This window comes from Pogoniulus pusillus, chromosome 10 (genome assembly GCF_015220805.1).
Source record: "Pogoniulus pusillus isolate bPogPus1 chromosome 10, bPogPus1.pri, whole genome shotgun sequence".
NCBI classification, from domain to species: domain Eukaryota; kingdom Metazoa; phylum Chordata; class Aves; order Piciformes; family Lybiidae; genus Pogoniulus; species Pogoniulus pusillus.
Window position 1 is genome coordinate 7,937,646 of NC_087273.1, and position 22,805 is coordinate 7,960,450.

At 52.3% G+C, this 22,805-nt stretch overlaps 1 protein-coding gene across 5 annotated transcripts in view; it reads left to right on the forward strand.

Moving 5' to 3' along the window:
• The window catches only part of SEPTIN11 (septin 11), a 66,975-nt gene that overhangs the window by 29,238 nt on the left and 14,932 nt on the right, over nucleotides 1-22,805 (forward strand). For all 5 annotated transcript variants that reach the window (XM_064149728.1, XM_064149725.1, XM_064149727.1 and 2 more), the window contains exons 2-7: nucleotides 6,015-6,129; nucleotides 9,298-9,493; nucleotides 11,221-11,407; nucleotides 14,165-14,326; nucleotides 15,973-16,069; nucleotides 18,785-18,953. In XM_064149728.1, coding sequence (XP_064005798.1) covers nucleotides 9,327-9,493; nucleotides 11,221-11,407; nucleotides 14,165-14,326; nucleotides 15,973-16,069; nucleotides 18,785-18,953 — 782 coding nt within the window. In that variant the 5' untranslated portion in view covers nucleotides 6,015-6,129; nucleotides 9,298-9,326. The remainder of the gene's footprint in view (nucleotides 1-6,014; nucleotides 6,130-9,297; nucleotides 9,494-11,220; nucleotides 11,408-14,164; nucleotides 14,327-15,972; nucleotides 16,070-18,784; nucleotides 18,954-22,805) is intronic.

Consider the following 22,805-nt stretch of genomic DNA (forward strand, 5'->3'; position numbering starts at 1 on the left):
CGTGGCAGGGAGGCTGGAACTGGATGATCTTTAAGGTCCCTTCCAACCCAAACCATTCTGTGTTTCAGTGGTCTTAGAAGCCTTTTCCAACCTTAACGTGTCTGTGATTTCTGTGACACAGTTCTGCTTTGTGCTGCCTCTGGAGCAGCATTTCATTTCAAATCATGGGACCCACCTTTGCAGCCACCTCCCCAGCCATGCACAGCCCTGCTATTGCTGACTCCAAGGAGGAAAAGAAGTCTCCCCTCACTCCTGCTAGCTCTGCCAAGCCACTGTGGCTTAGCAGGAATGTGCTGCTGCTCCCCTTGCACGTGCCTCCCCAGCCAAACTGCTTTATAAAGCTCCCCTGGATAACATCCAGGCAAACCCACTGTGCCACAGCAGCCCTTACAGCATGGCCTGACCTGTAAAACCTTTGCCATCAGGAACTGTGTGATGAAAACCAGATCCCAAGTAGATGTGATGGGGCTCTGAGGTTGCAAACCCTTTCTGGCCTTTTGTAAGGCTGCCTTTTTTTTCAGTTCCCTTTTAAAATTAGGAGCCCCAGGAAGTGGGGTCCTGGCCATGAATCTCTTTCTAGTGCTGGTATGTGGTTGATGCTGTGCCTCTGGAGACTGCCTCTGCTTCACTTACTCCCTCCCTTCCCCTGCTAGACTTCAAACCAGCAGCTGTGATAACAGCGCCTGAAAGATTGTTGTTGACCCAAGAAATAGCAACCCTGGGATGCCTTGTAGGTCACTCCACAAAGCAATGCCAAGTGATCAGCATCTTTCACATCAAACAAGCTTTTACTTGGACATAGAATTGTTGAGGGGGGAAGAGACCTTTTGAGATGATCAAGTCCACCCACTCGCCTGGAGCTCACCATCCTGACACAGCTGCTAAATCACGTCCTTCAGCACCACAGCCACACCTCTTTTCAGTCCTTTCAGGGATGGGGACTCTGCCACCTCCCTGGGCAGTTTGAGAACCCATGTTGGGAAGAATTTTTTCCTAATCTCCAACCTAAACCTCCCCTGGCACAACTTGAGGCTGTTTCCTCTTGTCCTGTCACTTCCTGTGCATAGAATCAACCAGGTTGGAAGAGACCTCCAAGCTCATCCAGTCCAACCTCTCACCCAGCCCTGTCCAGTCAACCAGACCATAGCACCAAGTGCCTCATCCAGGCTTTTCTTGAACATCTCCAGGGCCAGTGTAGCTGCAGACAGCAAAGAGCTCTGCCCTGAGCCTCCTCTTCTGCAGGCTGCACACCCCCAGCTCCCTCAGCCTCTCCTCACAGGGCTGTGCTCCAGGCCCCTCACCAGCTTTGTTGCCCTTCTCTGGGCACCTTCCAGCACCTCAACATCTCTCTTGAATTGAGGAGCCCAGAATTGGACACAGCACTCAAGGTGTGGCCTGGCCAGTGCTGAGTGCAGGGGAAGAATAACCTCCCTTGTCCTGCTGGCCACACTGCTCCTGATACACCCCCCCCACCTTGCTCTGTCCTCAGGGAGTTGTAGAGAGTGAGGAGATCTCTCAGCCTCCTCTTATGAAGTCTAAACACCACCACTTCTTCAGTTGTTCCTCATAAGGCCCTCCACCAGCTTTGTTGCCCTTCTGGACATGTTCCAGCACCTGATTATCCTCTTTGGAGTGAGAGACCCAAAAGTGACCCCAGTATTGGAGGTGAATGCCGATGTGACTCTGTAGCCGTAGCTCCTCCTTGGATGCTATGTGAAGAGGGAGGGAAGATTCATTCTATAACGTGGGGTCCAGTGAAGGAGATGTGATTGAGGAAGTGTGTAAAAAGTTCTTGGGATGCCTTAAGCTGTCTGACATCTGAGAAGCTGCAGACACCCAAGCCTCGCAGCCCATCCGGTGGGAATTGGCTGATCCCTGCAGAGGTCTGTGGAGCTGCACTTTTACCCATGCTGATCTTGTCCATAGCTCCTGAAGCTGCAGGCGAGGGGAGGTGCCTGGCAAACAGCTCCTCTGTTAGCATGCTTGTAAGAGGTCAGTGCTTGCCGAAGCAGCCACTTGTCTGTGCAGTCATGAGACATCTCCTGGGCCTGTATTGCTGTGGGTGGCAGCTCAGGAGGTGTCTGGGTCCAGAAGCGTGTCGAGGTGCTGTGCTGTGGAGCTGAGCTGGTTGCAGCCAGAGCAGCAGGGCCATCTGCCTTAGCAGCCCCTTGCTTTTCCAACACTTGTGTTTGGCCAAGCCCACGGCGTGAGTCACTTGCCTGCTCTGCTGCTGGCACGCTGAGCAGTCGGGCTCACTGCTCTCCAGCCCAGCTGCCTTCTCCATGTGGCTCAGAGCTAAAGCTCATGCCGTGCTCCTGAGTTTGCAGAGGTGCCCATCCTTGCCCCCTGGCCAGGCAGCTGAGGGCTGAAGACTGCAGCACTGCTGAGCTGATAAAGCCAGAACTGTCTGTTCAGTGCAATTGGGCTAACTGTACTCAGTACTGCTCAGGCCACACCTTGAGTGCTGTGTCCAGTTCTGGGCCCCTCAATTTAAGAGAGATGTTGAGGTGCTGGAAGGTGTCCAGAGAAGGGCAACAAAGCTGGTGAGGGGCCTGGAGCACAAATCCTATGAGGAGAGGCTGAGGGAGCTGGGGGTGTGCAGCCTGGAGAAGAGGAGGCTCAGGAGTGACCTCTTTGCTGTCTACAACTACCTGAAGGGAGACTGTAGCCAGGTGGGGATTGGCCTCTTCTCCCAGGCAACCAGCAACAGAACAAGGGGACACAGTCTCAAGTTGTGCCAGGGGAGGTCTAGACTGGATGTTAGGAGGAAGTTGTTGTCAGAGAGAGTGATTGGCATTGGAATGGGCTGCCCAGGGAGGTGGTGGAGTTGCTGTCCCTGGAGGTGTTCAAGAGAAGCCTGTCTGAGGCACTTAGTGCCATGGTCTGGTTGACTGGCTAGGGCTGGGTGCTAGGTTGGACTGGATGAGCTTGGAGATCTTTTCAGCCTGGTTGATTCTATGATAAGTGCCCATGGTGGTTCTGACAGTTGACATCCTTAGTGGACTGTGCCTTGGCTAAAGGGGCTGCAGAACCTCCGAGGGGCCCTGCAGCTTCCAGCCTGCTGCCCAAACCTCTGCTGTGAGAGGGGAGAGCAGAGAAAACTTGTGTTCTTGTGGCATCCTCCCTGCAGCCAGTGAGCAGGAGCATGTGCTCCCCTTGCAAGGGTGAAAGCAGAAGCAGAGTCCTGGCTACACCTTTAATCCTCCCTCTTGGAGAGGAGCAGCCACCCCCACTCGGGGGAAGTGCCAGCTCTCCATCTGCATGTGCTGGAGCTGTCTGTTGTATTGCACGATGCTTCCCTTTGGGTGTGGAGGGAGATGTTTAGAAAGCCAAGTCCCTTTTGGCTCTCCTGCCTGCGAGCCTTAAGCAGAAAGGTGCCTGTTTTCTGGATCCACTGCAGGCTGGGGAGCAGTGAGGGAGGGGGAGGCTTGGGTTTGCATTTCATCTGTGCACACACTTTGGGCCTCTGAGTTTTCTGTGAGTGGTCTGAGCAGATATCAGACCACACTTCTGCCTCCTGGCATGCAGCACAGCTTGGGAAAAACACTTGGTGTCGGGGAGTGGAGAGGGAGTTTGAGTTTGCCACTGTTGATGTTTGCCACTTGCAGGGAAGGGGGAGGGGGAAAAAAAAAAGTGGGGGAGAGAAAAGTAAAGCAAAGAAGGTATGCAGCAAAAAATAACTGCTAGAGATGCAGGAGAGGAGTCTGGCTGTGTTCCTGCTGAGTAACTAACTGATGCCAAGGCACTGCTTGCTTCCCTAAATACACCAGGGGAAGAGGTGCTGGAGCTGTGCTGCAAGATGCTCAACACCCACTGCTTTCTGTGAAGCCTGTGAGTCATGAGCTCCTCTTGCTTTCTGGGATCTGCTCTGAGCTGCCTTCCCTTAATCATACCCTAAGCCCACTGGTGTGTTCAAAACACCAGTGTTACACTTGCTTGATTTAACCCATTCACAGCCTGCATAAATCCCAGGCTCTCCTTCCTTTGTGCAGAGTGGGAAGTCATCTTCCTCCTCTTCCTCCTCTGCTGGGGATTCTTATTTTAACAACCAGACAGGTCCTTTTCCCACGCCTGGTGCAAAGCCCACTGAGTTGGTGGAAAAGAAGCTGGTGCTCCCAGCATGTGCAACCCAGGCTGAGGCTGCCCACGACTGTATTTAGCTCAGCAGTGTGTTTGGGGTTAGAGAAAGGTTAGTATCTCTGGGGGGAAAACCTGCTGTGAAATTGAGAAGTGATTCTGTCACCTCCTCCGGTGAGAGTTGGGGCTGCTCAGCCTGGAGAAGAAAAGGCTCCAGGGAGATCTTAGAGCTTCATTTCTCAGTATCTGAAGGGGACCTACAGAAATGCTGGGGAGGGACTGTTTAGAAGGGCCTGTGGTGATGGGGCAAGGAGCAGTAGTTTGAGGCTGGAGCAGGGGAGATTTAGGTTGGGCCATCAGGAGGAAACTGCACAATGAGGGTAGTGAGAGACTGGAAGAGGTTGTCCAGAGGTGTGGTGGAGACCCCATCCTTGGAGGAAGAGGTTGTCCAGAGGTGTGATGGAGACCCCATCCTTGGAGGAAGAGGTTGTCCAGAGGTGTGGTGGAGACCCCATCCTTGGAGGAAGAGGTTGTCCAGCGGTGTGATGGAGACCCCATCCTTGGAGGAAGAGGTTGTCCAGAGGTGGTGGAGTCGCCGTCCCTGGGGCAGGTCAGGGCAGTTCAAGGCAACGTTGGACATGGCACTTGGTGCCATGGTCTAGCCTTGAGCTCTGTGGTAAAGGGTTGGACTTGATGATCTGTGAGGTTTCTTCCAACCTTGATGATACTGTGATACTGTGTGAGACCCCATCCTTGGAGGAAGAGGTTGTCCAGAGGTGTGGTGGAGACCCCATCCTTGGAGGAAGAGGTTGTCCAGCGGTGTGGTGGAGACCCCATCCTTGGAGGCATAGAATCTTAGAATGTCAGGGGCTGGAAGGGACCTCAAAAGAGCATCTGGTCCAGCCCCCCTGCCAGAGCAGGATCACCTAGGCACTGTAGGTCAAACTTGATGGTGCCCTGGGCAGTCTGATCTAGTTGGAGATGTCCCTGCTGACTGCAGGGAGCTTGGTCAAGATGACCTTTGAGGGTCCCTTCCAACCCGATGCATTCTGTGAAACAACAGCAGAGCTGCTCTAGGTCTGCCAAGTTGGTGAGGGTTGTTGTTTGTGTAGTTGTTTGTTGTTGTCTTATCTGCAGTGTGTCAGGGAAGAGAGAGCTGTGCTGGTTGCTTTTTCTGAGCCTCTCTGAATTACTGTCCAGCTGTTGTGGAAAAGCCCTAAATATAATCTTGGAGTTGTTTCAAACCTCCCTTCTGCCAGGTCAGTGCTGCTCCGTTCCCCTCCGCAGGAGAGCTGTGGAGGGTTTGATGTTATCAGCTCAGCCCCCCCCAGGCAGCCAGGAGGAGGAGAAGTGGATCATGAGGGATGACTTGCAGCTCTGGAGTGCCTGGCCTGGCTTTTTATTTGCTGAAGGTGTGGAGGAGCAGCACAGTGAGCTCTGAGGGTCACAGAGGAAACACCAGGAGCAGTGCCCTGCTTTCTCCCCTCGTGAAGAGGGGAGGCTGGCAGCTTTCTGCTGTAGACCTCCACAGGGAGCATGGAGAAGGCAGACTCTGCTCCTTCAGCAGTGGAACAGGAGTTGGTCTGCAGTTGTGACTGTGTTTCACTGTGTCTTTTCCGGGTGCCTGCTTAAGCAATCCTCTGGCACCCCTGAGGACATGTATTTCTGAGGCCTCAGCATCCCAAGTTTGGGTGTTGCAGGCTGGTGCAGGGTCATGGTTTATTAGTTGCAGGCATGGAGAAACAGTCTGGTGGTGTTTGGGTGCTTTGATATTGGGGGTGTGTTTAGCTCCTGAGTCCCACAGCAAAAAGCTGAATGCAAGTACCAGGGGAGCACGGTTAGGAGGCAAACCTGAGAGTTCTAACAGGGTTAGGCACAATCTTTCCCTAACAGGAGTGTTGTAACCCTCTTAAATGCTTTTCTTCTTGGTCTTACAGAATGATGACCTTAGGAACCTGTCCCTCTCTGGCCATGTGGGCTTTGACAGCCTTCCTGATCAGCTGGTCAACAAGTCAACGTCACAGGGCTTCTGCTTCAACATCCTCTGTGTGGGTAAGTCATCTTGCGCCACTGGGTGGGCAGCTCATGCCAAGGGGTGCAGACAGATCCTTGTTAGCACCTTCTGCCTCCTGCAAAGGGCAACATCTGAGCCAGGGAACCGACAGCTTCTTGCCAGAGCTGCTCCAGGGTAAAATCCAGTATCTCTATTTCTTTACCCTGTCCCCTGAGTCCAAACCCAGACATTTTTAGCTGTTAACATCTCCCCTTTTGAACATGCTGTGGTTCTGCTTGGCCCAAGGGCTGCCCATAAGCAAACTGGGCTCACTTGGGAACTGAATGTATTTTTAAAGCAAGGGTAGCTTAAATCTGTTTCTCTCTGGGTTGGGCACAGAGGCTGTTTCTCAAATTGCATTCCTTGCCGTTCAGGCATTCCCTGCCTTGTTATATTCTTAGTTGCTCCAGTTGGAACTGCTGGGTTTAGTCTGCAAGTGATGCACTGGAGAACAAAGCCTCTCATCTGTTCTCTGCTGTACCTCATCTGGGTGCTGCCAGTTGGTTTTGGAACCTGAATTGCTGTGATGCTGCTCCCAAATTGTTCAGAGGGTGAAATCTCACTGCTGTCTACAACTACCTGAAGGGAGGCTGTAGCCAGGTGGGGTTGGGCTCTTCTGCCAGGCAAGCAGCAACAGAACAAGGGGACACAGTCTCAAGTTGTGCTGGGGAGGTCTAGGCTGGATGTTAGGAGGAAGTTCTTCACAGAGAGAGTGATTGGCATTGGAATGGGCTGCCCAGGGAGGTGGTGGAGTCACCATCCCTGGAGGTGTTGAAGCCAAGCCTGGCTGAGGCACTTATTGCCATGGTCTGGTTGATTGGATAGGGCTGGGTGCTAGGTTGGCCTGGATGATCTTTGAGGCCTCTTCCAACCTGGTTGATTCTGTGATCTAGGAGGAAGCTTCTCTTGGTTGTAGAGAGATACCTGCTCCCTTGGTACTGTGTGGGTACTATGCAGATGGAAATCATGGAATCATAGAGAGACTTGAGCTGGAAGGGACCTTAATGATCATCTTGTACCAACCCCTTGCCATGGTCAGGGACATCTCTTGCTGTCCAAGGCTGCTCAAAGCCTCATCCACCCTGATCTGAAACAATTCCAGCAGTGAGGTGTCCACACCTTCTCTGGGCAACCCATTCCAGTGTCTCCTCATCCCATAGTGAAGAAATTCTTCCTGCTTTCCCATCTAAACCTGCCCTACTCTAGTTTAAATCCATTGCTCACCCATGAGAAGCTTTGTGGCATAACAGCTTTGACCTGCTGGTGGACCTCTTCAGGATACCCCCAGAACATGGCTCTGTAAACTGACAAAACTGGTAGGTCTGGTAGGTCTTTAGCTGGGCAGAGTGGCCTCCAAACATCATCCTTCCAGTCATTGTTCACTTAAGCCTGCAAGAAGGGAGCATTGTCCCTTCTAATTAGTTACATAAATCACTTGGAATAAGTCCACAACCTTCTGACTGGTGGTTTTTTTTCTGCAGCAAGATGAAGATTTCTGTCTGCAGGTCAGGGTGAGCTGTCCAGAGAGAGATTTGGCAAGCAAGCTCAGCTGCTCTCTGAGGCTTTGCATGGGGAAGGAGGAGATAAGAGCTGCATTTCTGCACACTGGAGCCACCAGCCCTCATGTGACTCCAGCAGCATGAAACTGTTTGAAACTCAGCAGGGAACAGCCCCATCAGCAGCAGTTCTTTGATCAAAATGGCATACATTAATTGCCTGGCAGTAAATATTCCTCTTTGAGCATGGCATACATGAATTGCCTGGCAGTAAATATTCCTCTTTGAGCACAGCTCGATGTGTCTCCATGCACACAGCCTTTTGGGCCAGCTCAACCATTTTTCACCCCACATTAAAATCTCACACAAATTGTTGCAGTTGCCTGAGGAACTGAAGTTTCACCCATCCAAGAATCACTCCACTTTTAGAATGGTGTTTTGGGAAAGGATCCCCACTAAAGTCAACATGAGCCTTTAAACTGTGGTGTGCTTGGATAAATGAGTCATGGAATGTGTTGGGTTGGAAGGGAACCTTGAAGGTCATAGAATTGTCAGGGCTGGAAGGGACCTCAAGGATCATCTAGTTCCAACCCTCCTGCCGTGGGTAGGGACACCTCATGCTAGATCAGGTCGCTCAGAGCCCCTTCAGGTTTGATCTGGAATGTCTTCAGGAATGGAATCATAAAATGGTAAGGTTTGGAAAGGACCTTCAGAGATCCATCCCCCCTCCCAGAGCAGGGTCACCTCAGGCAGGTCGCACAGGGGCACGTCCAGATGGGTCTTGAAAGTCTGTGGAGAAGGAAACTCCACCATCTGTCTTGGCATTCTGCTCCCAGAGATTGCTCAGAGGTGCTACAGACACAGCCCATCTAGCACAGCATGCAGCAGCACTGCCCTCCCACCGGCAGCTCTTGGGAACAGGTAGCTTCAGCCAGTGCCACCAGTCAGGACTGATCTCTGTGCACTCCATGTGGGCCTGGAGTTTGAGCTTGTGTAGACTTTGTCTTCCCCTTCTTTCACTGGTTCATTGACTTGATTTTTTCCAAAGCTTGCTTTGTGTCCTGCAGCTTCTTAGGTCTGGAATGCTGTGACAAATGTAGCTCTGCTCATTTGTTGTCCTGGGCTGACATTGATCCCTTCCCTTCCTGAGCCTAGTGCAGAAGTGGTCAGAATCAACTGTTGACTATGACAGAGCAAGAAATACTTCCTCAGTAGTGGTTGGACCTCCAAGATCCAGTCCAACCATCAGCCTAACACCACCATGGCCACTAAAGCACGTCCCCAAGTGCCATGGCCACACTTTTCTTCAACACCTCCAGGGATGGAGACTCCACCACCATCCTGAGCAGCCTCTTCCAATCCCTGACTACTCTCGCAGGAAAAAAAGAATTCCTAATCTCCAGCCTAGACCTCCCCTGGCACAGTTTCAGGCTGTTTCCTCTTCTATCCCCTGGCACTAGTTCTATCCCCAGCTACTAGTCCCTGGCTCAGTGCTGGAGTAAAGATGGAGGCTGTCTCCAAAGCCATCTGTTCCTGCAGGGAGTATTTTGCCTAGCCACGTGCGTGAAGCCTAATTCCGCTGCTGCCCAAGCGGGATAACTCCTGTGCCTGTGAGAATGAGGTGGTTGAGAAGCAGTCAGACCACACTAACCCAAGGCTTTGTCTGCTCAGGTGAAACTGGCATTGGCAAGTCAACGTTGATGGACACTCTGTTCAACACCAAGTTTGAAAGTGAACCTGCGACGCACAACGAGCCTGGCGTGAGGTTGAAAGCCAGGAGTTACGAGCTCCAGGAGAGCAACGTGCGCCTGAAGCTGACTATCGTGGACACAGTTGGCTTTGGGGATCAGATCAACAAAGATGACAGGTAAATTTATGTCTGTCAGCAGGAGGAGTCCTTGGGCTGACGTGCCCTTGTGTGTTTCCTGGTCCAGGAGCAGCTGCTGGCATCACTGTCCTCATGAGAGAGGTGGAAGTGGCCAGAAAGCGAAGGACAAACAGACCAACGAGCCTAAAGAAGTGGTGCACACTGGCTCTCCTTGTCTCTGCAGCTTAGCTGGAGTCTCTGCTTGAGCTGGCATGTGTAAATATATGAGTTCAAGTGGCAGTTACATTGCACCTTTTGGGGAGCTGCAACCCAGCTCACAGCTCCCTGCATAGCCCGAGTGGGTTGTTCCTAGGCGCTGATTTCCATGCTGTGTGCGTGAAGTAAATATTCTGAGCAGCCCACACAGTCCTTTGTGTCCATCCATGTGTACTTTTGCTGCCATGTAAATGCTGATCATGGCTAATTAACACATTGCCCATGTCTTGAACAGGGCAATGCTGCTCTCCTTGCAGTAATCCCAGCTCCTACTGCAGTGGTGTTTGCGATGCTCTTCCCTTCACCTTGCCAAGGGATGGGCACACTGGCCAAAAGCTGTTAGGGCACTTGGGAAATAACCATAACACCAGAGCTCCTTCCAGGATTCCTGGTAGCATGGAGGTGACCAGGTTCTGCTTCCTGTTCCAGGGGGATAACTCTGGACACTTCCCACAGCTTGCACAGTGATTGATTCCTGTAACTGTTCCTTGCTGTCTGACAGCAAACCCCAACTGCTGTGCCCATGTTGTGGCTCTGACTAACGCTGCAGAGCCCACTGGGTGAGGGACACATGCTGGCCAGAGGGATTGCTCTGCACCTCAGCCCCTGCCATATGCTCTGGGCAAGAGCAAAAGCTGCTGGGAAGAAGGAGCAGGTGCTGGAAGCAGGGATGCTCTGCAGCTTGTTACTGCCCAGTCACTTTGCATTTGCTCCAGCTGGCTGACAAGAGCCAGGAGCATTGGTAGGGAAGCGCTTCCAGCTTCCCTCTTGGGCAGCTGGAGAGAGGAGCAGTCACAGGGCAGCAGGGCTTAGGGACAGCTTTTGTCCTCCTCCTGTGTCCCCACACAGATTACTGTAGTGGGTGGGATTTTCTCTCTGCTCCTGGTTTGAGTCATAAAATTATACAATTAGAATCATAGAATCAGTCAGGGTTGGAAGGAACCACAAAGATCATCTGGTTCCAACCCCCCTGCCATGCCCAGGGACACCCTACCCTAGAGCAGGCTGCACACTGCCTCAGCCAGCCTGGCCTGAAACACCTCCAGCCATGGGGCCTCAACCACCTCCCTGGGCAGCCCATTCCAGCCTCTCACCACTCTCATGCTGAATAACTTCCTCCTCACGTCCACTTTGAATCTCCCCACCTCCAGCTTTGTTCCATTCCTCCTAGTCCTGGCACTCCCTGATACCCTGAAAAGTTCCTCCCCAGCTTTTTTGTAGCCCCTTTCAGATCCTGGAAGGCCACAAGAAGGTCTATGATTCTATCCTAGAAGTCTTTTCCAGCATAGTTAATTCTGTGACTCTGTGTGAGTGGCCCAGAGAGGTGGCTGAGGATGTCTCCATCCCTGGAGACATTCAAGGGCAAGCTTGATGGGGCAGTGAGCAACCTGCTCTAGCTGGAGACGCTTACTGCGGGGGGGTTGGGCAAGATGACCTCTGAGTGTCCCTTCCAGCCCCGTGCGTTCTGTGATGCTGTGAGTGCTCCTCAGTGCCCTGTTTTCTTCCCCCAGCTACAAGCCTATAGTAGAATACATCGATGCACAGTTTGAAGCCTACTTGCAAGAGGAGCTGAAGATCAAACGGTCCCTGTTCAATTACCACGACACCCGGATCCACGCCTGCCTTTATTTCATTGCACCAACTGGACACTCCCTCAAGTCCCTAGACTTGGTCACCATGAAGAAGCTTGACAGTAAGGTACTGGCTGCTTATAGTATAAATCAGGCTGGGGTTGGAGTGGCTGGAGAGCAGCCAGACAGAGAGGGATCTGGGGATCCTGATCGATACCTGCCTGAACATGAGCCAGCAGTGTGCCCAGGTGGCCAAGAGAGCCAGTGGCATCCTGGCCTGCATCAGGAATGGTGTGGTCAGCAGGAGCAGGGAGGTCATTCTGCCCCTGTACTCTGCACTGCTTAGACCACACCTTGAGTACTGTGTTCAGTTCTGGGCCCCCCAGTTTAGGAGAGTCACTGAGATGCTTGAGCATGTCCAGAGAAGGGCGACGAGGCTGGGGAGAGGCCTTGAGCACAGCCCTACGAGGAGAGGCTGAGGGAGCTGGGATTGGTTAGCCTGGAGAAGAGGAGGCTCAGGGGTGACCTTATTGCTGTCTACAACTACCTGAGGGGAGGTTGTGGCCAGCAGGAGGTTGCTCTCTTCTCTCAGGTGGCCAGCACCAGAACAAGAGGACACAGCCTCAGGCTGTGCCAGGGGAGATTTAGGCTTGAGGTGAGGAGAAAGTTCTTCCCTGAGAGAGTCATTGGACACTGGAATGGGCTGCCCGGGGAGGTGGTGGAGTCGCTGTCCCTGGGGCTGTTCAAGGCAGGATTGGACATGGCACTTGGTGCCATGGTCTAGCCTTGAGCTCTGTGGTAAAGGGTTGGACTTGATGGTCTGTGAGGTCTCTTCCAACCTTGGTGATACTGTGAAATGATGTGGGGTTGGACAAAGTGACCTTCGAGGTCCCAAAGCGTTCTGTGAGTCTGTCTCCCGTTGGCTGCTGTTTGCCATCCTGCTGCCAGTGCTGCAAACAGCCTGGCCAGGGAAGACTGTCAGCACCTGACCTTTCAGCTCAGTGTTCATCTCTTGGAGAGAAATCCTCTCTAGTGCTGCAGTGGAGAAGTGTTTGGGAGCATGTGAGGGCATGCAGGTGGAGGAAGCAGGCTGGTGTTGCTGTCAGCCCCTACCCTGTGTGCAGCATGGATGCAAATCATCTGCTTCTACCTCCAGTGAGGCTAACAGCAGCGCTGCTGATGACACGGAGCAAACACCCATGGAAGGCTGTTATCTGAAATAAGAGATTGAAGTTGAACTCTGCTGGCTCTAGTGCTCAGAGACACAATTGCCAACTCTGAGTCACTTTGCCCATCAGGTTGGCTAGGTTTTGGTACAAACCCTGAGCTGGTAAACGTGCCTAAGATGAGAAACTCCTCAGAAACGCTTGACCTCATCTTGCCAATCAAAGAAATACAGATCACAGTGCTGTGTCTGCATGCTCTGACTGCATCCAGCTAGACACAGACAGTGATTGGATCTTCTGTTTCTCTAACCACGAGCTGATAAAGAAGAATCTGAATAAATACTTTACCTTGTTCTCTCTCAGCTACTCTCCTGGTGAGCAAGAAGGGGAACCAAGCTTGCTTTAAGCCACAGTCTTTTTACCAGACACTTGCAAGAAGATTTTATCTCTTTTCTAGAGAAATTATCCAAAGAACAGATGTAAAACTGAGTTTTGAATCTGTGCTTCTCTACATCATGATTAAGCACTTGCTAAGCAGTCCACCTTGCACCTTTTGGCTCACTGAATCCTGATTCTGCAGAAGATAAATGATGACAGTGGCTCTTTCTTTCCTAATGTGACCTATTGACTGGAGTTTATGCAGCAATGGAGAAGGATTCCTGCTCTGCTCCACTTAAAATAGGGTTATGGAGATTTATCTGAAGCAAGCTGATTGCTAAAAGGTAGAACATGAATGTCAGAGGGAGATTGCATAACTCCAGGCCATCCTCTGAGCAGAATTAAGAGGATTTTCAAGTCCTGTAGTTAAAATCCCTTCATATGGGTCAATATCAACATCATCTCTATAATTTCTTTCTGCTTTCACATGGAAAAGCCAGGCCATGCAAGATGAAAAGCAGATATTGCCTATCTGAAGGGAGCAGAAAGGAAAAGAAAGCAGAATTATTCCTTTTCCTAATGCATTCTTGTCCCATCCCAGCGAAGCAGGCACTTGTGCAGTGCTTCAGTCCATCCAGCTGCTCTGGGGGTACCAGGCTGTTGCCCTGGTGCTGCTCTTTGCCATCCTGCTGCCAGTGCTGCAAACAGCTTGTCCAGGGAAGGCTGTCAGCACCTTACCTTTCAGCTCTGCGTTAACCCCTTGGATCATCTCTTGGAGAGAAATCCCCTCTAGTGGAGCAGTGTTTGGGGGCATGTGAGGGCATGCAGGTGGAGGAAGCAGGCTGGTGTTGCTGTCAGCCCCTACCCTGTGTGCAGCATAGATGCAAACCATCTGCTTCTACCTCCGGTGTGGTTAACAGCAGCACTGCTGTGCACCCCTGCTGGTGACACCAGGAAAACACCTATGAGAGGCTGTTGTCTGAGCGTGTTTCTTGCAGTGCTCCATCCTGCCTTGGTGTGGAGGAGAGCCTGGATGGTAATTTCCTCTCCCTAATCACTGACAGCATTTCCTGAGCAGCCAGTTCGGATGAGGAGGGGAACACGACAGGAAGCAGCATGTTGCCAAATTGCATTTGACTTCTTTTTAAGGCCATCATCGCTGCTGCCTGCAAGTCCTGTGGTGCTGTCAGCAGCAGCCCTGGGGAGGGATTTCTGCTGAGCTGGGTGGTGGTGGCTGGTGGCAGCGGCAGGGCTGTCGCCGTGGGGCGCACGCTGCTCCGTCCCAGCGACACGGCAGCATGTGCAGTCCTTCATCTGGAGCTGCTGCCTCTGTCTTGCAGGTCAACATCATCCCCATCATTGCCAAGGCTGACACCATTGCCAAAAACGAGCTGCACAAGTTCAAGAGCAAAATCATGAGCGAGTTGGTCAGCAACGGCGTCCAGATCTACCAGTTCCCAACGGATGAGGAGACAGTGGCTGAGATCAATGCCACCATGAGTGTATGTTTTCTGGGGAGGGAGGTTTGCTTGCCTTGGTTTGCATGGGCCCACCCTGATGCTAGGGCACGTTGTACCATGACTCTTCTGGCTTTAAAGCTGCAGTCTGAGCACAGGCTGGTCAGCAGGCTTTTGGAGCGGAGATGTCTGTCACCCATGGGCTGCTTGGCCTGGACTACACAAGGGATTCTTCTCTGAGCATTGTTTTCATCTCCTTCCCCTGTTGCAGTATTCCCATCTTGGGGAAGGAGGAGAGTGGGAGGCAGGGCCTCAGCACAAGGCAGGGCAAAGGGCTGGAGTTTGGGTTTCCTGTTCCAAACCACCTCTTGCTGCTTAGCAGAGGCTGATTCACTTCTGCCTTTGTTTTGCTTTCCGGTGGGAGTTGGGGGCATCGATGTTCCCAGTCTCAGCAGGGCCAGTGGCCATCAGCAGCAGGGGCTCTGGCTTCTGCCTCCTTCCCTTCCCTCCAGTGACAGGATTAAAGGGCAGACAGGGCTTGGGTACACCAAATGTTTTTGTGGGGCTTCTAGAGAGTACCAGCTTGCTGCTGGATCTGTTTGGGAGTGTCAGGGGAAGAACCTGAGCACATGGTTTGTATCACAGGCCCCCTGGGTGGCCTTAGTGGGGCACATAACACTCAAGAGGACATGCCAAGCCTAAAGCAAGTGAGAGATGAAGTTATCTATCCTCTTCTTGCAGAGAGCAAAGACATCAGGATGAAGCCATTTCCTTGTAACTTTTGAAGGCTTGTTAGAGTTTCCCTGTGCAGCTGCTTGCAGATGGGCAACTGTCCCATCCAGCTGGATGTCAGCCTCTCTCTAGGCTGCTGTGTTGCCTCTCTTCCCTGTAAGGTGTTTTCTCAGCAGCAAAAAGCTGGCAGAGGGAAGGGACAAAGCTCTGCCAGAGTGCAGTGTGTGTTTTGCCTTCCTCTGGTGCAGCCTGGCTGCTAGAACACTTCTGTTACTGGTCAATCATCTCCTCTGTCCCTTGGCTGCTTCCCCTCTCACCTAGCCTGTGGCCACAGCTTGGCCAGAAAGGCACCCACTCCCAGGGTGTGCACCCAGCCCTTCTGGGTGCTGTTAAGGCAGGGAGAGCACCATGGGCAGACAGAGGCCAGCTCCCTCCTGGCAGCAGCCACGTTTCTGGGAGCAGATCCCAGATTGTCACCACCACACCCATGGAGAGACTGGGACAGTGACTCAGATGTGTCAGCTCCACTCTTCCCCTGACTCACAGCTATGCCCTCTTTAAGAGGAAGCTTCAGCAGTTGTCCCTAGCAGCAGAACCCCCCTGCATTTTAGCTTACCTTCCTTGGCACGATGTGCTTTTCTTCCTGTTCAGCAGTGAGTTTTCCCCTGTGCTCAATTCCAGTTTCCAAGACTACTCCTGTGCTTAGGACAGCCATTCCTCATGATGACACAACAAATATCTCTTGTACTTTGAAGACTTCAGAACTTTGAACCCTAAGTCTGAGCAGCTTTCTCATCCAGACTTCTTTGGTGCTCCATCTAAAACATTGGATGAGTTGCAGAGGAGTTTTAGCAACTTCAGTCCAGCACAGCTGCCACAGTAAACAGCTTTCTTCAGAAACAATCCCTGGCAAGGCAGCAAAGGAAATCCCTAACCTCACTGTCCCTTTCCTTTCATAGGTCCACCTTCCTTTTGCTGTAGTTGGCAGCACTGAAGAAGTGAAGATTGGCAACAAGATGGCCAAGGCCAGGCAGTACCCCTGGGGTGTTGTGCAGGGTATGTTACTGAAAGCTCAAATAAGACCTTGTCATCCTCTCAGCATGATGAAAGGAGCTTTGATCCCTAGCTGATCCCTATCAAAATCTCTCCTGAGAAAGAAAGATCACAGCTCTAAGACTTCTCCTTGGTTTTAAGACTTGCAACCTAGATCTAGACGTGGAGGGAGTTTGGTGGGAGGGTGATGATGACAACCTAGCCACTGCAGGGTGACTTTGCCAGGAGATGTTAAGTAAGTAGCTTGAAGAATGAAAATGGAACTCTCCATTCTCTGTTCCTTATGCTTTTCTGCCAGCAAAACAACATGAGCAACAGGGAGGGCTTAAGGAGCTGAGTTGGACCCTGCACAGGAGCCTGAAGGCAAACACAGAGCTGAGGGATTTTCTGGGGAGGTCAGTGGGTGCTCTGCCCTCTCAGTTTGAGGTAGGAACAGAACTAACTGAGCACCTGGCTGCTAGGTATGACTCGTTCTGGTGCCAGAAACTGGGTGTGCAACCCCCCAGCAAGTCAGCCAAGGGCAGAGTTGGGCTAGGGCTGTGTTTGCAGCCCAGGCTGCCAGAAGCCCAGCTGGTCCTTGCCTTCCCAACCAGTGCTGAGAAGTTCTGTGGTTTTATCTCAACCCTGAACTGTTGGATTGGAAGAGATGGTCAAGGCCAACCACTCACCCAGAACTCACAATCCCACCACTGCCACTAAACCACATCTCTCAGCACCACATCCACACCCCAGGCAGGGGTCTCCACCTCCCTGGGCAGCCTGTTCCAGTGCCTGAGAACCCTTGCTGGGAAGAAATTGTTTCTGATATCCTGAACCTCCCCTGGCACAACTTGATGCTGCTGAGATGGTGGTGGGCTGCTGTGTACTCAGTTGGGGAATGGCCCAGCAAACCACAGGGAAATGTTCTGCAAAGCTGACTGAGACTTTCTCATCAACACAAGCTGACCCTGAAGCAGCTTCAGACTTGCTGCCTTCAGTGTACAGCAGAAGATAGCATCAGGAATAACCTGCAGTTAGGAGAGAAGTTGATATCTTTGGGAAGTCTTGGACTGAAGTCTCCTGAAGGGAGGCTGTAGCCAGGTGGGGTTGGTCTCTTCTCCCAGGCAAACAGCAACAGAAGAAGGGGACACAGTCTCAAGCTGTGCCAGGGCAGGTCTAGGCTGGATGTTAGGAGGAAGTTGTTGGCAGAGAGAGTGATTGGCATTGGAATGGGCTGCCCAGGGAGGTGGTGGAATCACCATCCTTGGAGGTGCTCAAGAGGAGACTGGCTGAGGCACTTAGTGCCATGGTCTGGTTGACTGGCTAGGGCTGGGTGCTAGGTTGGGCTGGATGATCTTGAAGGTCTCTTCTAACCTGGTTGATTCTATGACTTGACAAGTATTCTGCTGTTCCCAGGAAACCAGGGCCCAGGTAGTCAAAGAGATTTAGCTGGGTACCAGAGGAGCTTTGAAGATGTGTCCCTGACCTGCCCCTTGGCAGAGACAGCTGCTGTGGTCTGAAGGGGAGCAGCTGGAGTGCTTTGCCTTGCCCCTGCAGGCAGGCTCCAGAGCTGTCTTTCAGCAGCAGAGATGCCTGCTGCTTGTTGTTGTGTTCTAGAGCGAGCACTTGCATCCCTTGTCTTTGAGCATGCCCAGACCATTCTCTGGTGCTGAAGTGCAGCCCTCAGCCCACTGAACAGCTTGTTCACCCGGGGGCTGCTGGTGACACAGCACAGCCTGCTCAGAAGAGAAGCTGTTCTGGGAAGCCACGTTCTGCTCCATGTGCTGCCTCCCTTCAGTGCCAGCAGCAGGGGTTTAGGGCTCCTTGGTAAGCTCATGGCACGGAAAGGGTACAGCATCTCTGATGGGGTCTTTTCATAACCTTTCCTTTCCCCACTGCTACAGAGAGACTTGGTTCCTCACCTGGGCCCCTGTTGGGATGTGGGTTTCACTGGGAAGTGAAATTCCATGGATCATCCTCACCTTGCTGGGACTCCTGTGTCCAGTTCTGGGTCCCCCAGCTCAAGGAGGACAGGGAGCTGCTTGAGAGAGTCCAGTGCAGAGCCACAAAAATGATTGAGGAGGTTGAACATCTTCCTTATGAGGACAGCCTGAGGGAGCAGGGGCTGTGTAGCTTGGAGAGGAGGAGACTAAGGGGTGACCTCATTCATGTTTATGAATATGTAAGGGGTGAGTGGCAGGAGGCTGGAGCCAGGCTCTGCTGGGTGATGCCCAGTGACAGGACAAGGGGCAGTGGGTGGAAGCTGAGGCATAGGAGGTTCCATGTCAACCTGAGGAAGAATGTTTTCCCTGTGAGGGTGGCAGAGCACTGGAACAGGCTGCCCAGGGGGGTTGTGGAGTCTCCCTCTGGAGATACTCAGGAACCATTTGGAAGCATTCCAGTGTGATCTGCTCTAGGTGATCCTGCTCTGGCAGGGGGACTGGACCAGATGATCTTCTGAGGTCCCTTCCAGCCCCTGCCTGACACTCTGATTCTATGAATGCATGGGGAGGCAGGAGCTCTGTGACAGATGGACGACAGAGATCCTGCAAGTGCAGTGAAAGGCCTTGAGCTGGTGCCCTTGGTGGCGTGGGTTGGTTTCACCCCCAGTTCGCTGAAGCGTTTAGGTGCAGGCTGAAGAGCTCTCAGGCTTGCTGAGCTGGGGCTCAGGCCCAGGGAAATGGGGAGAGCTGGCTGCTGGGTTTAACACTGCCTGTGGATGGTCTGTCTGCCTTGCAGTGGAGAATGAAAACCACTGTGACTTTGTGAAGCTGCGGGAGATGCTGATCCGCGTGAACATGGAGGACCTGAGGGAGCAGACGCACACCAGGCACTATGAGCTCTACAGGCGCTGCAAGCTGGAGGAGATGGGCTTCAAGGACACAGACCCAGACAGCAAGCCCTTCAGGTGGGAAAGCAACTCTGGATAACCAGAGAGACCAGAGCTTGGGGCTGCTGATCTTTGCTAGGGAGGAAGTAGCTGTGGGCACTTGAAGCAGCTGAGATCCAAAGCCTGTCTGTGGAGGAAAACCTCGTACCGTGCAATCCTGTCCTCAGAGCCTAGGGTTTGTACAGGAGAAACACAGGCAAAGCCTGAGAGCCAGTTCTTTGTGCCCTTCTCTCTTCTGCTGCATCAGAGCTATGCTGCTGGCTCTCCTTCAGCTGTCCAGTGTGATGGTTTGGGCGTTCCCTGCTCCCACCCACACTTTGAAAATCACCCAGACTAGACTCAGTGGCTCTGGAAGTTGAAGCTTTATGTTTACAGCTTAGCTCAATACACTAGCAGAGATTTACAGCATATACAGCTATAGACAGAGATAGACAAGGTAAAAGGTAACACAGAAACACAACAGCCCTCCCAGAAACCTGAGTCCCCAGGAGGAGCTCCCAACTGCCCTTCCACCTTCTCCCACCCCTCTACCTTACCCCAGACTTTGCCTTGTGCTCAGGGTAGTTTAGAGGGTCGGCCAGGGGCGTTAGGAAGCAGGTGGATTAGTCACACTGATGGCAGGTTAGGTTAGAGAGAGAGGTTCAGCCCCAAGGAGACAGAGATTGACTCTGTTAGCTATATTTATGTTCTTGTTCTTGTACATCTCAGCAAGCCTAGGAGTGCAGCAGACATCACCACTGTTTCCTTTTCACAGTCTGCAATCTAATTCTTCTCACCCAAGCCTCCTAGCTAGGCTCAAACCAGCACATCCAGTCATAAGGGAAGCTTCAGTGCTTCTTCCTGCTGGTAGTGCTATGAGCTTCTTGGAGTCTGGAGCAAACCTACTGATTAGCAAGTTTGTTAATCACTTCAGAAATCCTTCCTGATCTAATTTTCTTCTTGGAGGAGGGCAGGGTTTGAGATGTTTGGGTGTCCCCTTTCCTCTACTGCAGACTCAGCTGTCAGCTTGCTCAGTTCCAGGGCCATGTACAATTGCTGGGCTTGAAAAGTGGAGCTGCATCCATGCTGAGAGGATGGCAACTCGTGTTAGATGGAACTGGCTACTGAAGGGGAGGTCCTGGGAGAGAGGTCATTGTTGACCCTCAGCCTTTCACAGCTGGTCCAAGGTGTGCTGTGAAGAGGGTGCTGTGCTCTGATGCTCGAGGTTTGGCTTGTTCCCAATCACAGAGTTTATGTTGTCTGGCAGCTTTGTTGGTCTGAAGCCCAAGCCGTTAGCCAGGGACAACAGCTGTGTGGGAATTGGGAGGGAGTGTTTGTTTTCTGCTCTTGTTTCCTGTTTCCCATTCCCCCCCAGCTTCTCCCCACCAGTTGCCTCAGCAGCATCCCACGCTCCCCTCTGTCCCAGGGGCCAGAGTCCCAGTTCAGCGAGCAGCGCTGTGGGTTTAGCCCCAGCATTTGTGCACGTGTCAGGAGCTGCTGTGCCCATCCCTGGGATGGCAGCTGTGCAGCTGGCTCATGCAGGTCACCAGGGACATGGTTCACCTGTGGCCCTCAACAGGGTAAAGCCAGGTGGGCTCCAGGGCAGGGGTCTGTGTCCACGTGCCTGGGGAACAGCCTTCCACGGTGAGCTGAGCGAGGTCTGTGCTTCAACAGGGAGCCTGCATCGCTTCAGGGCTTCATTTGTGACTTGCTGAGTTGATGCAGCTGCATTTCTTCTGCAGCACAGGAGCTCTGCCAGCATTACTGGAGCCCAGTTCTGTTACTGAGCCCAAATGTGAGGCTTTATTGGATTTCCTTTCTGGAGAGCAATGGCTTAAGATGGGTTCAGCCCTTCCCTTTGAGGAATCCGAGGAATTTCCATTGCTTCCTGTACATGAGGCCTCTCCTGACCAAGCCATAAGTAGAAAGGAAATGAAAATGTACAGAATTCCTCCATCTGGAATGTGCTAGTTCAGAACAGCTCTGGGTGCCTTCTCCCTCCAACAAACCAACCAACCCCGTGGTCTCAAGCTGTGTGGCTGAGGCTGATGGATATCTGAAACGAGGCAAAGAGCAGGGTTGGTTCCTTCTGCTCTTCCTTCTGACACCAGACATGAAAAGCAGACCTTTGTCACAGGTCTGGACCCTAGGAGCCACGGGGACTGCTGTGCTTCTGCCAGGAGCATGGAGGCTGCAGTAAATCCCAGGCTCAGCGGGGCAGAAGACCTCAGCAAACTATTGGTGTGGTGCAGGTACTTGGGTGAGGTTTGAAAGAGAGAGGCTGGGGGGTGGTTGTGAGGCTCACCTTGCTGGCAGAGCTTCCCCTGCCTGTCTAAGCTGCAGGAGGTGAGGAGGGAGCACCAATGCCCACTCCTGTAGGCATCTGTTCTGCAGTGGGGTCCTGTGCTGCACAGCAGCCTTCCTGCTGTCCCACATCTGTCGTGCAGTGATTTCCCTGCCTCTCTGTTCGATTTCCTCCACAGCTCCAGTTCAAACAAACATGAGTTCCAAAGGCAGCGTTCAATGTGTGGGGAGTCAGGTTACTCCTGTCACCGTGCTTCAGATGTTTGTGTACTCCTGAAGCACGTTCTCTTGCCCTCTTTGTCTGGGAGAAGCTGCAGGGATCCCACTTGGTTTGGACTGTTATTCCTTAGGGCTGGAAGCCTGTGTTTTCTCATGCAGCCTGGACCTGCTGGGCTGCTTTCTCTGAGAACATTGCTTCTCTGGAAGCTGGAGCCACTTCAGTAGAGAATTAAACTTGCTGGCTTTAGGGTAGTGGTAAATTTTGAAGTACAGAGCCATAGAGTTGCTTTGGTTCAAAAAGTCCTCTAAGGTCGAGTCCAGACATCGACCTGACACCACCATGGCCATCAAACCATGTCCCCAAGTGTCACAGGCACACAGTTCTTGACCATCTCCAGCAATGGGGACTCCACCACCTTCCTGGGTGGCCTCTTCCAATCCCTGACCACTCTTGCAGCCAAGACATTTTCCATCATCTCCACCTTACCTGTCCCCTGCCACAATTCCAGGTTATTTCCTCCTCTTCTGTCACCTAATGCTAGGGAGAAGAGACCAACTCTGCCTCACTGCAGCCCCCTTTCAGGGAGCTGTAGAGAGCAATGAGCTCTCCCCTCAGCCTCCTCTTCTTCAGCCTGAACACCCCCAGCTCCCTCAGCTGCTCCTCACCAGCCCTGTTCTCCAGACCCTTCACCAGCTTGGTTGCTCTACTCTGGACATGCTCCATCACCTCAATATGATTCTTGGAGTGAACCTAGGACAATTTAATATCTCACTCCTACCAACCACAGTGCCCATCACCTGACATCGTGTTTTTGGACATGAGCTTTGCAGGAAGGTGTTTACACTGCAGGGTACAGTTAGGAGTGTGCAGAGCTTCCCCTTTCAGACTGTGAGGCTCTTCCTCCCTAGGGTAGGACGTCACTAATTGCAGATCAGGCTGCACTGAGGCTAAACTGCCCTCAGGCCTTTCCTAAATTCTAGCCAAACCCTTCAGAAGAGTTGAAGAATTCAACTCTGTGCCCACAGTCAGAGGATTAAAGCCAAGAGTGAATTTTTGGGAGGTTTTAGCTCAAGTCTGCTGCTCTTTCTCTGCTGAGTGGTCTGGTGATGTAGTGAGAATCCAAAAATGCTTCTGGCCCTCTTGTGCCCTGAGAAGATTTTTGTCATTTTCACAGTCAGCATGTTTGCTTCCACATGTGGGAAGCTGGCATGGTCAGCTGCAACTGGGATTCCTTCAGGGTGGCCTGTGTAGGAGCAGCTCTGGGCATCCCATCTGTGGAATGTCTTAGGAGACAACCAAAGTGCCCATCTAGTTGCGGTGTTAAACCCAAGACTTGGGATAGGCATCAGGAGGAAGTTCTTTACAAT